This window comes from Aphelocoma coerulescens, chromosome 1A (genome assembly GCF_041296385.1).
Source record: "Aphelocoma coerulescens isolate FSJ_1873_10779 chromosome 1A, UR_Acoe_1.0, whole genome shotgun sequence".
Lineage (NCBI taxonomy): Eukaryota > Metazoa > Chordata > Aves > Passeriformes > Corvidae > Aphelocoma > Aphelocoma coerulescens.
In genome coordinates this window covers 4,730,374-4,744,201 of record NC_091014.1, presented here as the reverse complement: position 1 = coordinate 4,744,201, position 13,828 = coordinate 4,730,374, and the positions used below count along the sequence as shown (strand labels likewise).

The 13,828-nt window shown below is 42.9% G+C and overlaps 1 protein-coding gene across 7 annotated transcripts in view; it reads left to right on the top strand.

The window, feature by feature from the left end:
• Positions 1–13,828, top strand: part of SFMBT2 (Scm like with four mbt domains 2) — a 100,796-nt gene that overhangs the window by 39,485 nt on the left and 47,483 nt on the right. For 6 of the 7 annotated variants that reach the window (XR_011156139.1, XR_011156138.1, XM_069034490.1 and 3 more), the window contains 3 exons: positions 4,308–4,396; positions 7,592–7,838; positions 12,563–12,660. Coding sequence is in view for 5 of the 7 variants with exons in the window: in XM_069034490.1 (XP_068890591.1) it covers positions 4,308–4,396; positions 7,592–7,838; positions 12,563–12,660 (434 nt within the window). In the remaining 2 variants the exon portion in view is untranslated. Of the gene's footprint in view, positions 1–4,307; positions 4,397–7,591; positions 7,839–12,562; positions 12,661–13,828 lie in introns of those variants that run through there. The other variant, XM_069034539.1, reaches the window with a different exon arrangement.

Sequence of the window (13,828 nt, the reverse complement as noted above, 5' to 3'; positions counted from 1 at the left end):
GGTGTTTCCAAGGAGTAGCTTATTTTTAGGTGCTGTATGCCTGTAAGTTATTTATGCTGCCATTCCTTTATTTTACCAAATGTAGCAGTTCAGATCCCTGAGTCTCGTTCTTGTCAATCAAGTGGGTGCCTTTGGGGGGGAAAAAGCAGTCACGAAAAGTAAAAAACAAACCACCTTCTTTCCATTGTCCCGTCGGTTTTTCACATTTCAAGGTTTTTCCTGCACTTTGCAGTGTCCTGTTCATGAAAAAAAAGAAAAGAAAATGAGAATTCTCATGTAAACCCATGGCCTGAGAGGAGCAGCTCTCAGAAAAACAGCGACTACTAGAAAACTAGATAAAATCCCAAGAGTTGCTAATGTGATAATAGTATCTCATATTCATTGAATGGAGTGCCTGTGCCTCAGTGCTGTCATGGGACTGCGAATGTGCTTTTAATCTCTTATTTCTCTGGAGAGGCAGATAAATCTGAACCCATTATGTGCTGAGGCAGGGCACAGAGATTTACAGGGTTGCAGGGAATGAAGCTGCTGTCCTGCCTCTTGGGCACTAGTTCAGTGGGATTGGAGGGGATGGGCTGTGCTCCAGCATTTCCAGCTGCTCTTGGAATGGTTTTCATGGTCAGCACGCACAGAGCAAGGGGAAAGGGCTTGGTTTGAGCAGCTCATGGGGGAAACCAGGTGTCCAGTGATAAATACAGGCCACAGCCTGGAGTCTCAGGACACAGCTGGGAGAATGAGACCAACGAGTAAAAGTGAGGAAATGGCAGTGGGTTAGAAGGGGGAGAAGCCTGAGAGTCGGAGAGGTTGTGGGCAAGGTGAATTGGGTAGAGCAAAGTGGGAAGAATTTGAGGGATATTGGATTGGATCCATTTTTTGGTGGAGTCCAGGCCTCTGCAAGGGGAGCTCAGTTTTATAACCTGAGTCTTAAGGTGGAATGGTCCTTTTTCCTTCTGATTTAAGAATTTGCTTTAATGTTTGCCAAACTAGAAGGTGCTCTCTGAAATAAATATTTTTTTTTCATGGAAGGAGGCAGTGAGCTGCAGGGAGCTGGTTTTTACTGTTGCATGTGTGGATAATTTCACTGAGGTCTGTTAGGAGTGGCTCAGCCTTCACCAGCCCAGCGCTGAGCCTGGGAACTCAGGAACGGGTGCATCACTACAACTGCTCCTCAGGAATTAGGGAGGGAAATGTGGGATCTTTCACAGGTCTTTTTGTAGTGGTCAGGATTCAGATGGGTTTTCCTGTGTGTGCAGTTACTCCTAAATGAACACAACCTGGAGCAGAGCTACTGGGGAAGTTCACTGGGGTCTTCTGGGAAAATGGATCTATTGAAAGGTGAAGAAAGCATGGCTGTCTGAAACCCATGGACCACTCCTGACTCACTGAAATTATTTAAGGCAGGAAAAAATGTTTTGAAAATAGGAATTCTAGTGGAGTTTAGGTCACCATGGAGCAGGATCCTTTATCCTGGCCACCTTCCCTTCCCACCAGTTGTCCAGCTGCAAAAAACCAGCTGAGTTCTCCCAGCCTGTCTGCAGTAGGAGAGGTTCAGCAGAGCCTTTTCCTGTAGCTAACGAGGGAAAATGGGAAATAGTGATTGAAATTTCACTTCTTCAGTCCCCAGGTGCTGAGTCTGATATGCCAGAGGAACACCCACATTTCTGGAGAGGGATGCTCAGATTGGGCACCCATGCATTGCACTGACAGCTATTCTCATTTACCCAGCAGATTTTCCTTAGTTTGAATATATTTGTTTAACATTTTGCTCGGTCCTCAAAGGCTTTTGCAGATATTGTGATCATTCAGATTCTCTTCATTACTACTAAAAATTAATGTTTACATTGTGGTGACTTGAAGTGTAGAACTGAGAAGGCTGATTGTGCTCTGTAGGCACAGAGGAAGGTACAAATCCCTGTTTCTACAACTTCCAGTGCAATTTATTGTCTCTCAGAGGTTTTCAGAGTAGTTTTGTCTATGCCACAACAGTGGAATAAAATAAAGGAAAACCCTAGAAATTAGATTTGTGCAGGAGGGATGGTTCTGAGACCAGCTAGAAACTGAGAATAGCTCATTTTTTTTTTTCAACTGAGCCTGTTTAGTGTGAAAACAGAGGTCACCTTGGCACTTAGGGATTTCGGAAGCCTCTAATCCAGATTTGAATGTGGAGAGAGGCATCAGTTTATTTAGATGTCAAACTGTGAGGTGCAAATCTTTTAAAAAGGACAAGGGATTTTTTTTTCTCTCTGAAAGGCACTGGAAGGGAGACTGACTGACAGACAGCCAGATCTGTGAATCAGGCACTGTTACGACATCTCCAATTGGGCATCTGGAAGTGGAAGCCCCTGAAATCTGTTAATCTGTTGTCAACTCTGAAAATCCTATTCTCCCCCCACCTCCCCCGACTCCTGCCAGCTTTGAAAGTTCAAACTGTGTGCTTTTTATCACATTTGTCATTCCTTGGTAGTGAAGCTCTGGCATTCAGAATTTGGCTGACAGCTTTGTGGGAATGAGCGAAAATCGAGTTCAACTTGCACCTTTCAGTGCTGTTCTCAGGGAGAGGCTGAAGTCTGAACTAGAGGGACTCCAGCCTCATTCATTACCACAATTAGTGTCCTCTCCCTGATGCCAAAATTCAGCTTGTGTTCTTTATCCTGATGTAGGTGGACAGGAACTGATGAGGTTACACAGCAGGAGTGTTGAGAGAGAAAGTGTCATATCTAAACCATTTCTTCTCAGGCTGTTCTTTTGTCTTAAATAATGCAAAGGTCATAAATCTTCTGGAAATCATGCAAAATCAGTGCTGCAAAAGACTTAGGATGGTTCCAGGCAAGTTCAAGTGTTATTTTATGGAGGCTCAAGTCCAGCACTGCAAGGTTTGATAATTTTAAATACATTTAAATGTACTTTTAATGTAATTTAGATCTATAAACTGGATTTATAGCTCAAGCTGGGAGCACTGGCTTTTGAGGAAGGAGCACAACTCAGAAATGAGGTTGAGGTAAGGTGCACTGGGCATAGCTTGTGTCTTTATCCATGCCCAGTCGTATGGATTGCCATGGGGTAATGGTCTTTACACCACGTATCCAGTTGTTTATTCAGAGGAAAGGTTTAAATTTTCAAATGGTCCTGATTTTTCCCTTCTTTAGGTGTTTCTAAGGTAACAACATAACCGTATTCCTAATGATTCTGTCACATATAAGTAAGATCATTTTTGGGAGAAAACGAAGTTCCAGATGTAATTTAATTCCCATTTACAGGCAGGTGTAATTAAAGTCTGATTTCTGCATTTCTGATTGCAAATGCACAATGCATTTGAAGAGGCATCCCGAAGCTGAGATTAGCTGAATTATTGCCTTTATGTGTCCACTGATTTCAAGCAGAACTGACCTGGAATGTGAATCCTAGAGGCAAAATTTATATATTTTCAGTTCAAATCTTATAAAACTGTCTGGATGCATGTTCTAAAGTAACACAGGTTGACAGTGTTTAGGTCAGAAATTACTCAGTTTCTTCTAAATGAAACAGAAGTTCCTGATAAAGGAAAGACTCTTTCAATCTTTCTTCTTGCTAGTGTATTGACTCAGCAGCTGATATATGATGTTCTCAGGCTTGATTTTTCTACTTTGTTGGAAAAGCACCTGGAGTTTCTGGTCTCCTGTCAAGGAACTGAAAGTTTGCACAGCTTCTTTTTTTTCCCAGAGGTCATTAGTGAACATACAAAAAGACTTTATAAATCACATCTGAGCCCAGGTGATAAGGAGGAAACGAGTGGTTACACAAGCAGTGGCCAATTCTGAATGGGAGAGATGGGGATGATAAGCCACAATGTTGTAAATCACTGTCAGTGGCTACAGTGGAGCAACACCTTCCCTTTTTTGGGGGATTTAACCGTGTGCACAGGTTGCCCAATGAACTGGACAATAAACCAGCTTTTCTTCTGCTCTGAGTTGCAGTTGCATCCAAAACTTTAGAGCTGGTAAACCCCAAGGAGGTGTTTCTAAAATCATAGAATCACAGGATGGTTTGGGTGGGAAGGAACTTAAAGATTGTCTCATGCCACCCCCTCCCAAGGCAGGGACACCTTCCACTATCCCAGGTTGCTCCAAGCCCTGTCCAACCTGGCCTTGGACACTTCCAGAGATGGGGCAGCCCCAGCTTCTCTGGGCAACCTGTGCCAGGGCCTCATCCCTCTAATAATGAAGAATTTCTTCTTACTAAATACACCAAATCCATTGCGTGGTACACACGTGGCGAGTCAATGCAGTCTGCTGTGCTAAGCATTTCTTTTCTTCCCTCCCCTTCCCCAGCAATCAAAGAGAAATACATGGACTGGACAGAGTTTCTCATCCAGGATCTGACCGGCGCCAGGACGGCCCCTGCGAATTTGCTGGAAGGTGTATGTATTAGATTGCAGTTCCTCTCCTCCTCGGTGTGTGTGCTCCCAGCCTGCAGGGCCGTGTGCTTGCCGTGTCTGTGTGCCAGCCCTGGGACCTGACCCAACCCCACCCCAAAATCCATGGCACCAATGCCCGGACTCTGCTTCTCCCCAGTCACGGGGAGTTTGTTTTGCCTTTTAGTTCTTTAGAAAGTTGGGTGCTCAGAAAAGGCTGGGTGAGGAAGGAGAACATCCGTACGAAGGAGAACTCAGCCCTTCAGTGCCCCATTAGAGCCATCAAACTGGTGACCTGAGCTGCCAGCTCAGCCCTGCCCCATCCCTGGAAGCGTCCAAGGCCAGGTTGGATGGGTTTTGGAGCAATCTGGTCTAGTGGAAGGTGTCCTTACCTGTGGCATGGGGTTGGAACTGGATGATCTTTAAGGTCCCTTCCAACCCAAACCATCCTGTGATTCTGTGGCACAGGCTGGAGAGGGGGTTTAGTAGGTTGATGGGGAGCACTGTCAACTTTATCTGTATATGGAAAGAGCTCCCCCAAGGACATTCCCTCTACCTAAATCCAGCAGTCACATTTAGCGGGGAAGTTGTTGGGTGAGGTGGCCTCAGAGGAGCCAGAAGGGTCCATTGTTTAGATGCACCCATTCAGCCAAGAGGCCAGTCTGTGCAGCAGATCCACAGGGTGACTTGCACCCAGGGACAGCCTCTGTGTGCCTTGAGATCCTGGATAAAAATCCCACGGCTTCACCTTGAAACCTTGGCAGCTTTTCCATCAGGGCCTGTCCTGCTCTCATGTGGATGCTGTGGGGACATTTGGAGAGGACACAGATGGTCCTGCAGGAGCCCCTCATTCTTTGTCCCTCTGCATTGAGGCTGAGAGTGAGGGCATACAGAAGTTGACCTTTGTGAAAGTGCTCATGTTGGCCTATGGGAAGCCAATGTGCATCCAGGCACTGTTTTTGATCTTTTTGTCTGTGGTCACTTCCACCAGATACAGCCACAGCTACATCCTTTTTCCACATGCCCATGCCTGGCAGGGAGAATTAATATTGTACCATTAGGGGTTTTTTTTCCTCCCCAATCTGAGGGATGAACAGCCTTTGCAGACCCCAGATAATCCACCTCCTCAGGCCTGCTGCATCCCCATTCCTGGACCACTCCCAGGTGGCATATGCAGAAATCTGATGGTGTCCAACCCCCATCTCTGGTGTGTGCCAAACCTCTCCTTTCTGCAGGCAGGGAAGAGAGGCAGCCCTAGGCAGAAAAGCAGAGAGAGAAAACATTGTGTTGGCTTGAAACAGTTTCTGACCCTTTTCTGGTGTTTTATGTGCTCAGTGCTGTCTGTGTCGTGCAATGTATGTTGGCCCCTGTTGACAGATTTGCTGTTCTTGAGTGCTGCAGATTGTTGTTAGACTGCTAAATCAATATGTAGTGCTACTTTTTAAATCTTTTTTTAACATGCCAGCTACGCATGTGAAGGGTTCTTCCATTATGGTAAATGTTAATATTTCATGCAAGCTGATTATTAATCCTAGCCATTCAGTTCTCGTGGGGTAAGTGACAGCCCATTGGCTTAAAATTTAGCACACAAATCAGAGAAGCAATATTCACTTTGATACAGCCAGGGATTTATTATAATAAGTTAAATCATTACACCATAGTTTCATATTAAAGAATATTTTGTTGCAATGAAGCAGTTGTATGAGAGGGGAAAAAATCCACATTAAAGTGGATTTCTGTTGTATTATTAAATTCTGACACTGCATTTTGCCATGAAATAATATTTGAAGAGATTATACAGATGCTTGCAGCTTGCACTGTAGAAAAGTAGCTTATAATGAATGGCAAATATATTGTTCTGAGAAATATCTATTAATCATAAAGCTGTTTAAAAGTGTACATGTGATAAGCTTTTAGTTAATTTTAATTGCATTTTTTTTACCGTATTCTCATTCTCTTGTCTGTATTTTTGGATTAAGAGAGATGTATGAAAATCAGTTGCATCTCAAAATTTGAATATTTTCGATATTTGGTAGGAAAAATAACTTCTTGAAAAATAAGGCTTTCTCCTTATTTTGTTTTGTAGCCAGTGCTAGAAAGAACCATCCTGGACTGACTCTTGATTTACAGAATCAATATTTTTAAAAGTAATGTGAAATGTTTATATGGTTTAATTAAGTAAAAGTGAGACAAACACACAGGAAAAAAAGAAGTCCTTGTTTTTAATGTGTTTTGCCTTTGCTTAGCATTTCCTTTGGGGACCAATGCTTCCAAGTCTTGGGGTCATTTTAGTGCTGCACTTAAAGCCCCGAAATCGAGACACTGCCTAAGAATTCAAACTTGTATTTAATTAAAAAAAAAAAGAAATCTAACCATTATGTTAAAGCTTGAGAGCACAGAGATGCTCACAGTCACAAAACAAAAACACTGAGCCCCAAAGTAGTTGTTCTGCAGAGCATCTCATGGTTTTTTAATGGCAGTGCTTGGCAGCTTTGCAGGTGGAAAGTTACACACGTGTGTGAGTGGCTGCAGAGTGGGATCCCAGAAAATAACCACATATAAGTAAATAACCTCAGTCACTGGGATTTCTTGGGCATGGTGGCTTGACCCAACAAATCCTGTGTGCCTTGGGCTTGGATCCAAACCTGCTGTTGTCTTTGAGCTTTGGAATAACCCCCACAGACTCATGCATCCATGGCTGGGGGGGATAATTTGCTCTCCACGCCAGTGAAAATGAGATAAAGCCTTTGGTGGAAGAGATCAGTACACAGAGTGAAATTTTTGGGTCATGCACAAAGTGGTCATCTTTCAGGTAAATGTTAGGGTCCAGTCCTGTGATTGGTTCTTATCAGCTGCAATCAATGAGAATTTGGTTTGATATCCTCCAATATAACCGGGCTTTGAGTAGTTCAGGAGATTCCCAAGTGGATGTGCTATTCGAGCTGTTCCACCTTTTATTATTCTTTTTTGTTGTTGTTGTTGTTGATGATGTCGGTTGAGAAATTAGCACAACTGTTGTTTTCTGTTTTACTTCTGAATTTGCACTTGGAAGACATTGGGTAAAATAGAAGAAGAACAGACTGTTTGCTGATCGCTTGGATGATGGTGTGAAAAACAAAAATAATCTTCTGCTGTCATCTGTTTCCTTGAGAAGTCTTCAAATAAAGTTTAAAATAAGGAGTTTTGCTTCTATTCAAACAGCCTCTGCGAGGAAAAAACCCTGTAGACCTCATTACAGTTGATTCCTTAATAGAGCTGCAGGATTCCCAGAATCCCTTTCAGTACTGGATAGTTAGTGTGGTTGAAAATGTTGGAGGAAGATTACGCCTTCGCTATGTGGGATTGGAGGAGACTGAATCCTATGACCAGTGGTTGTTTTACTTGGATTGCAGACTTCGACCAGTCGGTTGGTGTCAAGAGAATAAATACAGAATGGACCCACCTGCAGGTAAAGAACCTCCCCAGAATACTGTCTCACTGATGTTTCGAGATACTTGTGCAGCCCGTTTGTCCTTCTCCAGCATTCACATTGCTTTGTCAGTAGTTTCTGGCTGTGGCACAAATGGGAGGTGAGATCCATCTAATTTGGGTTCAAAGTGAACTGTATTGTTTACTAAATAAATTCAGTTGATGTCTTTACAAGTCTGTCAGACCACATTGAACATCAGGAGATTACAGCTTGGAAAAAAAAGCTCTTTAGGGTTGAGTTTAATTTTCAAACCAGCTGGAATGGAGAGGGATTGGGACTGCAGTTAAGCCAGCCTGGGATCACAAATTGACCCACCTTTTCCTGTGTAGGTTAAAAACATGTCCAGGTCTGTGCCTCATTTTCTCTGTGCTGCAGGTGAAGTTTTTCCATGGGTATTGAATTCCCCTCCTTTAGGAAGGTGCTTCTGATGTGGCTTCTGTCCTTCACACCTAATGAGGAGAGTTTATCCCAATACATTCAATTCTCATGTTCACAAATTTGTAGGGGACTTGGGTCTCAAGTGCTTTTTGGGAATGTGTCTTTTTCTTCACTGATAGGTAGGAATCAATGTTCCCCATCACTTCTAATTAAGATGTGAATGCTGGAGAGCATGAATATCACCCACTCTTTTATTTTATAGACTCTTTGTGTTACAGAGAAACAACTCTTTTATTGACCATCTCTGAACCCTCTTGGCCTGTATAGGTTTGGTGAATATAGAAGTGGCCCAAAGAAGATCTGTGCTTCCTCTTTGTTTATTCCATTTGCTTTCTACTCTTTCCTCCTTTTAGCCAGTTGTACATCCTTTTCTGTCAATTCCCCACCCATCATGCCTTTCTTTTTATTTTCATTTTTATTCAGTTGTCTTGTCTGTTACTAGACTCTTATTTGCTGAAGTTGTTTACTTTTCTTCTCCCCTCTCCTTGATTTAACTTCTAAAATTTCTGTCTCTTGTTCTCATCTGTTCTCATCTGATACCTGTTTCCTTTCCTTTGCATTTCTCTGGTCATCCACTTTTTAGTCAACATTGTTACTAATGAATTCAATGCCCAGATCTTCTTCCTGACTTTTCATTGACTTAAATAGGTATTCACTACTTTACACCTCCTAAAATTGAGCTTCATAGGAGTTTTCTGAGAAAAGACCCTTCAAAGAAGAGTGCACTTCTGTTTTTGCCCAAGTCTTCTCCTGATCACTGCTTCGAGGGTCTTTCATTGGCCCTCCCTTCTGACCCAGTTGTCAGGCTCTGTACTGCAGGGAGTAGCCAGTCAGGAGTGGAAATCTGAGGAGTTTCTGGAGGCAGGAATGCTAGTTGTTCCACTCCTGATCATTTGATGTCCACCTAACATGGAGGCACAGAATTGTTAAGACTGGAAAAGAACCTTTAAGATCTTCTTGTTCAACCACCCGACGTGTTCATGAGGCACAATGAATTTAAAAAGTGTATGAGACCTTAACTCAGAGGAAGAAGAAACTCAGGGATGAAGCTACTAAACCCCAGACTCTCAAAGAATGCAGACTCTCAAAGACCTGAGGCCTGGAGACTGTGCCAGGGATACATCCTGGCCTGCTTACCCTTTCCTAGTGGCTTCTTTAGGGAAGAGCATTTGGACTAGGAAGACCTCTGTTGTGTGAAGGACCTAGTGTGGACCTTCTTAGGAAGGAGAGGGAGCCTGCAGGCAGTACCTTGTTTTTTACACATCAGGGATTAGATTCACCTGCTGTAGTGCAGGCATCAAAAGACAGTTCAGCGGGAGCAATTGCTTTCTCTTTATAATGGGTAGGGAAAAGGGGGTGCTAAGACACACCTAACGTAGGTAAGATAAAATGACATCTTTATAAGCTTATTTTTGTCACTCACGGGGGTTGCAACCAATGAGCACATACCTGGTTGTCCTAAATTTTGAACATCTGAAGCCAGTTAAGGCGACTCCTTGATTGATAAAGGGAACAGCCTTAGAGTGTGTATCAAAGCTGTTATGAATCAGCTCTGAGGAGATGCTGAGGACATGCAGCTGCTTCCAAATCAGGCTGTGTGTCCCCTTGCTATCAAACAAGGGTGTTTTTATACATCACTTCTGCAGCTTGTGACAGTGCCTTGCCTACCCTCAACTTGGATGCTACATATCCACCTTGAGCTTTATTTCCCTTTGTGTCTGGGGTGTGACTTTCCCTGTTGATCCGCCTCTGGCACTTGACAGGCTTCACTTCCAGGTCAGTCTTTCAAGATGCAGAGCAGCTCAGATAAAGGAAATCCCATGGACCCAAACAATATTTTGGATGGAGAGGTCTCTTCCCTGAAGCCACCCACATCCTAACACCCCCTTAATGTGCAAGAGGGTCCTTTGGGGCTTGGAACTAGATGATCTCTGAGGTCCCTTCCAGCCATACCATTCAGTGATTCTATGAAACAGCATCCCAGCTGTCTTCCTGCATGGACTCTGTATATCTCACAAGCCCATTTAACTGAAACAAAGGGGTTATAGCTTATTTTTCCCTTCAGATGTATATCTGAATCTGGAATAAACCTCCTTGGTAGTGCAATTTGGCACAGGCTGCTTGACACAGAGCCACTGATGGCCTGAGCTCAGCTGTTTATGCAGGACGAGATCATCTCGGTTTATGTTACTTTCTATTTAAAGACAAATTGCTAGTCATTTTAATTGCTCACTACTTGTGAACCCTAATACAATTTGACACAGTACACTTTGTTCAATTACCTGCTGCCCTGGCACTTAAATAAAATGCTTTATGCTCTTTTAACCATGCAATTTAGTGTCCATACGCTTGCCAGCATAAGCGAGACTCCACTAATTAAATGTGCATATGATATTCCTTGCTGGTCCTTGAAACCACTGGAGTTGCCTTTGTATCTTGAAGTCTGTTGACACTGCCCGGAGAAGTTGCTGCTTGTTTTCACTGATTTTGGCCAAAGTTGCTCAAAACTTGGACAGAGGTGCCCAAAATGCCACTTTGAACTTTCCTGTGCTTCACTGCCATCACAGCAGAAAATGAGGGTCTGTTTCCAGCAGGGATGCATCAGGCACAGTTTTTCTAAACTCAGACTTGAAACAACAGGCTGGCTGCAGCGTGGGGCAAAATCATATTGTATGAAGTATTTCCCTGTAAGTTAAACCAAAAAAAGAAAGAAACAAGTGAGTCGTCCCCCTCCCTGCACTTCTTGCTGATCAGAGTTCCTGCAAGCAAGGGAGAAGTGGGGCAACAAAACTATAAAATAATGAACAATTATTTAAAGAGTGCACTTCTTAACACTTGTGCCCCCTGCACACGCTGTAAACAAAGACTTGAAATCTATATTCCCATTAATAACCAGACAGCTGAGGAATTAAAAATACTGCCCTGAAAGGTTAACATCCCCCTTCAAGTGTGTTTAAATTCATATGCATATCCTTGATGTCTGTTCTGAAGTAGTGGGATTTGATATAGTGGAAGTATAAATACATCCACTTCAGTCAGTGATTCTGCAAATCCTGTTTTGATAAGGTCTTAAATCTGTTGAGTTCAGAACATAAAATTCTCTTGTACCATCAGTGCTAGGTGGAAACAGTGCTTGCCAATTCCTTTCTTTTTTTTACGCATATTTTTTATTCCCTCCTTCAGAATTGTAAGATACAGCAGTAAATCTTCTGCTAGCCAGTAAATATATATGGTTATTAGATGTACAGGATTTAAATGCAAATTGGGCCAAATTGAACCTTGATGTAAGTGTGGGAAGTCACACTGGCCAAAGAAAAGCTCCACACTCTTCACTCCATATTAAGTTCAGATTTATTATTGAGCAAATGTTCATTTCCATTTTAATAATTGTTGCAATCTATCTACCTATCTTCTCTCTTTGAGGCCTTGATATGAATGTTCTGCAATAACTTGTTACGTGCAAGATAACAATATGTTTTCTAGGGCAGGAGTAAATCCAATATAATGTTCCTCATCACAGTATTGTTTCCTACATTGTTCCCTTTGATGATTCATAGGCGTTTCACTGCACTGCACTGCACCACAAAGGGCTTGTTAATATAATGATTTTGTAATATTAAACCTGTGTAAAGAAACTCACTGGAAGCAATGTGAAGCTGCACAATGATGTTGCCTAAAAGTATAATGATGAGAATTCATAAGTGTAAGTTTTGCTCTGGTGTGATGCTCTGGTTTGAGTGTGATACCAACAAATGTGTCTGGGTAGAGACTGAGCTGAAATGTTTCTTCCCACACCCACCCCAACCCTGCAATTAAAAAAAACCCAACCACTTTCCAATGAACAGGTGCCTTAATAATAATAATTTCTGTTCAAATATAACTAATATTGGCTAAAGACCTGAGGCTCCTCAAACTAGGAAACATCAGGTATTTTGAGAAATGAAAATCAAAGAGTTTTTTTGCTATTTTCAAGAAATGAGGTAATACAATTCTTGTTCTCTCAGCAGTAGGTCAAGAATGTGAATTTTTCTGGGTTTTACTTCAGGATAGAAAACACAATCTTCCTCCAGTGTGCCCCTGCTAGTTGCTTTTGTGTTGAATGTATCCATGTTGCATAGCCTGGAATGCACACACTGTTCATTTCACTTGTTCTGTCCAGTCATATGACTTAAGAAGTTTAGTCTTCCAAAAATGTTTGATTTCCACACAGTCACCTTTTGGGTTTTTTTGTTTTTGTTTTTGTTTTATTATTGTCATCCCTTTAGATATCTATTCTCTGAAGACTATAACTGAGTGGAAATGCGCTCTGGAAAAATCCCTTAATGATGCAGCAAATTTTCCTCTTCCAATGGAAGTGTTTAAGGTAAAAGATACTTTTCCTTTACTTATGAAACCTGTCATGAATAAATATCATGCCATGTTTAGCAGCTTGTGTTAAACTTTTTTCAGGAAAGGCCTTTGCTGTAATACATAACCCTGGAAGGTCACAAGTGGGATGGTTGTATAAAACACATTTTTGTGTGTGGACTTACCTTATTTCTTGGTCAGTATTTTCTGGGGCTGGGGGTGATCAGCCAGGGTTTCTCCAGTTATTTTTCGTGTGTCTTGCTCTGTTAGACCTGTGCAAAGACATCATATGCAACCATGAAGTAGTAAGGCTATGGATATAAAAGTTGACACTAACTGGACAGATTTCTGTGAGCCTTCTACCAAAAGTTTTAGCTGATCAAAAGCCACAAGGTAGAGAAACCTCCTTCAGGGACTTGTAATGGAAGATTGAGAGATAATGTTGTTTCCACATCTTCCTTTTTTAAATTTTTTTTTTTAATTCTCACTCTGGTTTGTAATAGTTAGAGATGTGCTCCAGCACCGAGGCACCGGCTTTAATTTCCCATGTAAATCTGCACTGCTGTTAACCATGGTGGCTGCAGATAATCCTGATTTATGGCTGTGCCTGCCTGGTTTCCAACAATTCCATCTTGGCTGGGGTGGGATGGGCAGTGAGAGGATGCTCAGGGAGGTGTGTGGGAGCACAGCAATGCCCCCATGTCTCCAGTGTCACCTCCTGCTCGGGGACCTGGTGGAGCAGATTGCCGTCCCCACCACCAGCCTGGGGGACCTCTGTGTTCCTTCCTGGGATACTCCAAAGTATCCATGGAATTGGTGCAGTCCCTGTGTGGATGTGGCACTCAGTGGTGGCCTTGGCAGTGCTGGGTTAATGGCTGGACTTTGATCTTAGAGGGCTTTTCCAACTGAAATGACTTTATGGTTCTGTAACTGGAACAAGGCCCTCATCGTGCCCCATTCTGGCTGCCACAAAACCCTGGTGCCACCTTCACCCTCCCTGTAGGGATGTGCCAGCAGCTTCCCATGAGGAATCCAGGCTCCTCACCCAGCTGGGCTGCACTCAAATTAGCAGCATTAATTTGGGGACACTTTGCTAATGGCCTGGGCAGTGGCTCGTGCTGGCAGTGTGGGAGCTCTGCTGTGCTGGGAGACGTGGGAAGATTTGTGTGTTGGCCTTGGGCACA